At 35.7% G+C, this 4,395-nt stretch overlaps 1 protein-coding gene across 1 annotated transcript in view; it reads left to right on the top strand.

Annotated features, from left to right (window-relative positions):
* Nucleotides 1-4,395, top strand: part of LOC106476927 (lysozyme-like) — a 10,769-nt gene that overhangs the window by 2,104 nt on the left and 4,270 nt on the right. Inside the window, exon 2 of the mRNA XM_022380661.1 lies at nucleotides 175-221. Coding sequence (XP_022236369.1) covers nucleotides 175-221 — 47 coding nt within the window. The remainder of the gene's footprint in view (nucleotides 1-174; nucleotides 222-4,395) is intronic.

Genomic DNA, 4,395 nt, shown 5'->3' with positions numbered 1-4,395 from the left:
ATACTCGACCGTGAGGTTATTTAGAGAACAACTGTGTTGACATGATATTATTGCTTGCCGATTATGAAGCTGCTTGGTATATTTGGTTTTTATTAATATACAAAAGAACACTCTAGCTTTCTTGTATTGTTTTAATCAGTGACTTCACAAACTTTATTCTTATGATTATTATAGGTCAATTCGACCTCGTGAGTCAAAAATGCCTCGACTGTTTATGTGAGGTAAGTTTACTGGAAGTTAGTGTTAAGTAACACAAGGTTGAATGAGTAAAATAACTGTTTGGTTTATGCTTACTTTCCACATAAACAAAACTTTTGTCTTAAGAAAGTTGCAAGAACATTACTTACAAACACGACACTTGAGTAGTCAAGTTCTTGTCATTGCCACCAGATTGTGGCATTGTGAGTAATGCATAAGATGACTTTTTATTATTGAACTCTGAATGATTGGGCCTAATTTTTGGTCGACGTGTGTGTCGTAGTAAGATTGAGAAGGTACTTGTTTAACATGTAATTTTACTAGGCGTTACAGTTACAATTCTGTAGTAAAAATAAATAAACAACCCTTAACATTATAAAGTGGAGCATGCGCTGATATTGTTTCTTTGATGCTGAAATAATTGTACTACTGGCTAGATAGAGGGCGCTCAAGGTTTTTTGGCTGATGTTCTTATCGCGTTTGACACTTAAAACTGTGGGTGTACGCCGAACTGTAGCAATTGATATCACGGAAACAAGAATTCGTGATGGCTAAGAAAATCTGATATACTAACTGTGTTTTTTTTTTCTCATTTTGTTGTAAAAAATATTATTTAATTAAATATTATTATTGTTTATTTAACCTTTATAGAAAATGTAGCGGACTTGATGTTATTATATACAATTCATGGATAACTCGGCGAAATTTTTAAAACATCGTGACTTAGCCTCTTATTTATTTTTCATAGCTTTATAACATCAAACGTGGGGATATTTCAGCTGAATAACACCACAAGTGAAAAACCCAGTAACTGATATTTATCTAACATTTTTTCATTTGTCTTTTCCAAGTGTCTCTTAATCAGTTGAACGTGAAATTAGAGATAACACTTTTCTGTGAACTGAAGGGGAACTATTATACAGAACAGTGCCATAATAAGTTTAGTCTTTTTGGTTCCAGGTCAGATTTTAATAGTCAGCTTTCATACCGCGGTAGTCCGAACAGCCAGTGTTCAATCCGCAATCGTACGATACATCAGCGTTCAGTTCGCGGTAGCACAATACAACAGCGTTCAGTTCGCGGTGGCATAATACAACAGCGTTCAGTTCGCGGTAGCATAATACAACAGCGTTCAAGTTGCGGTAGGTCAAATGAATATCTTTAATGTGTATTAACACAATATGACCTTGTTTATTTTATGTTAGAACAACGCAACAACATACATATTTTTATTCTGTATTTTGTGTGTTATTGCTAAAGCACTTTTATTTTTACTTTGTATTTATAGCAAAGCTGCTAAGGCTGTAGCCATCCATAATTTGAAACTACCAATCGGAGGGTAGGCAGCCAGTCAGCAGCACCCTAAAACCAACCATTCACGCTTATGGATTGACTGCTGCTCTTATAACACACCCACAGATTTAAGTGTGGGGAATATTTTGAGGTATAAGTTTTTGAATGAATATTTGCATGTGTTGGAAAGATCCTGTTAGTTCAGCACACTGAATCTAGCTTCTGGATACTACAACTCAAAGTAGACAATGAAAGAAGACCTAACACTTTTTCAGCACTGTATTATTTCTACAATCATGTCATTCCATCTGTGTAATGTACCCACAACTTACACTTGAATGGGAGATATGTTTCATCCATGTGTTTGGTATACTAGTTTTTGGTCACACGTTTCAAGCCATAGCTGAGAACTGGATAATAGTATTTAATTCGTCAAAGATGCAGAATTCAAATTCAAAACAGAAAGGTGTATGCTCGTGTGTGTGAAATTGAAGTTCTTCTGTAAATCGACTGGTACAGATGGAGTGAGCTCTGGTAGTGTAAAGGTCGAAATAACTTGTTATCAACCATAAAGTTAAACAACGATCCATCTATAGTGTGCTCGCCGCGAGAATCGAATTACAATTTTTAGCGCAATATTATTTTATTACACAGATTAATTTACATTGTTATCTTAATAAACAGATTTACGACTCACCTCATCTAACCTGGTCAGAACTCGTGAGATATTATTGGACGAAAATATAGTTAACCAATTGATAAAACAATGTTTTATAATATTTCCAGAACATAAGAACAGGGCCTTTAATTAGCTACACCCAACACCGTGATGACTTATATTTTTAACGTACGTAGAAACTTACCCTGATTGGAAGTTAATATTAATATTTTGTTGAAAATTGATGACTTTATAGTTTGAGACTAAGTTGGCAGCAGTTTTTTGATTGATAATAGATATAGAAGCAATGACCCTACATACCAAATTTGATGGAGATCCATGTACATGGGGGTGAAGTAGAAGTAAAACATGCAGTAATGCAAAAACTTGTATAAGACAAGTACTAGGTGCAAACTTCGAAAGAGCTTTTATCACCAGTTCTCGTATATGCCTTGCATATTTAAGAACTGGTTTTCGCGTGGCAACATCTGGAGCTATAAGCAGTACACAGCGTCGTGACCTTAACGCTTGTCTTTCCTTTTAAAATATTCAGGACATAGACAACATAATCCAAGGACCAAACACTGAAGGACTAATAACACTTATGAATCATTAAAACCTAAATTTAATCTTATGAAAATACACGGTTACCAAGAGTTTTAATACTAGAAAATGCCCCCACCATCATCCCAGTGGTTCAACGGCAAGTCTGCAGGCTTACGACGCTAAAAATCTGGTTTCGATACCCGTAATGGGCAGAGCACAGATAGCCCATTGTGCTTAACGATAACCAATAAAAAATAAATTTGTTTTGTTTATTGTAATATTTTTTCGTATGTTTCCGTTTCTTGTATAGTAGGAGACTAATAAGCTTTTACGTAATGTTAACTTCGTCGCCTTTGTAAAGCTTAAATTCGAAAAATGCTCATCACCTATGGGCCTGGTATGAGGGTCACGAGTTCGAATTCCCGTCACCGAACATGCCCTTTCAGCCATGGGGAGTTATACTGTGACGGTCAAACACACTATTCGTTGGCAACAGAGTAGCTCAAAAGTTGGCAGTGGGTTACGTTGAACAAGAGAGAAAAAAGACGAATTATCTTTTCTCAGTACCCCCGAACATTACAATTAATCCCCACATTATCAATGGGGAATCCATCTGGACTTTTTATGGCACTTTTTTAAAACTATTTATGCATCAAGTTGGTTGTGGCTCCATGAATCAGTTACAGCCTATCTACTAACATAGGTATGGCCAGGTAATTAGGGTGCTCGACTCACAATCTGTGGGTCGCGGGTTGAAATCCCCGTCCCATCAAACATGCTCTCCCTTTCAGCTGTGGGAGTGTTATAATATGACGGCCAATCCCACTATTTGTTGGTAAAAGAGCAACCCAAGAGATGGCGGTGACTAAATAGCCCTCGTAAAGCTTTGCGCGAAATTCAAACTACCATGGAGGAGGTAGGGTGGTGAGTAAATAGCCCTCGTATAGCTTTGCGCGAAATTCAAACTAACATGGAACAAGTATAAGCAAAAATATCGTAAATAATGAAATTAATCCAACCATTTATTTATGTCATGTATTTTACAGGGAAAATAAGTAATAGTACCCAGTTCTTGTTCATATCTTTATACTGAGTAATGCAACAGGCTAACCTATATGCAATAATCCTTTGTATCATTGTGACACATTTTTCGTATTTCATCATATGGTGTAATCTTTAACGTGCATGAAAGGTTGGCACTTCTATTATGAAATCAATTTCCGTTTCAGCTTTTTTTTCAACCTCTTCCCTAAGAATTTTGCAGTGAGTTTCCGAGCCAAAAGTACGGTGGCTAAAAATATCATTGGTATTGCTAAAGATGACATTGAGAATAGTACTTACTAAAGGTGTGGCCTTACAGCGATACGATACATAAATCGCATCGTGAAGTCATGATACGATACATCGTCTGATACGATTTATGTATCCTCACGACATTTGGCAAGCTTTCAGTAAACATTATAAGTCACTTGTACAGAAAAAATCAGAATTTCTAATAAAGTATTTTTGTTTAAAAATTAATGATTCAGTAAAGGAAGATGAGTATTGAGTACTGCATGTTGTCTTCATTTCTTTTATCAAATTAACATAATTAACAATAACAAAATAGACATATATTAACTTCTTTATTTTACTTCTCTTGCCAGTTGCCATTTAGTTGATCAAACCTGAGAATTTGAAAAGAGCACTGTAAAGTGTGA

Source organism: Limulus polyphemus, unplaced genomic scaffold, assembly GCF_000517525.1.
Source record: "Limulus polyphemus unplaced genomic scaffold, Limulus_polyphemus-2.1.2 Scaffold12134, whole genome shotgun sequence".
Taxonomy (NCBI): Eukaryota; Metazoa; Arthropoda; class Merostomata; order Xiphosura; family Limulidae; genus Limulus; species Limulus polyphemus.
This window is presented reverse-complemented; position numbering and strand designations above follow the sequence as displayed.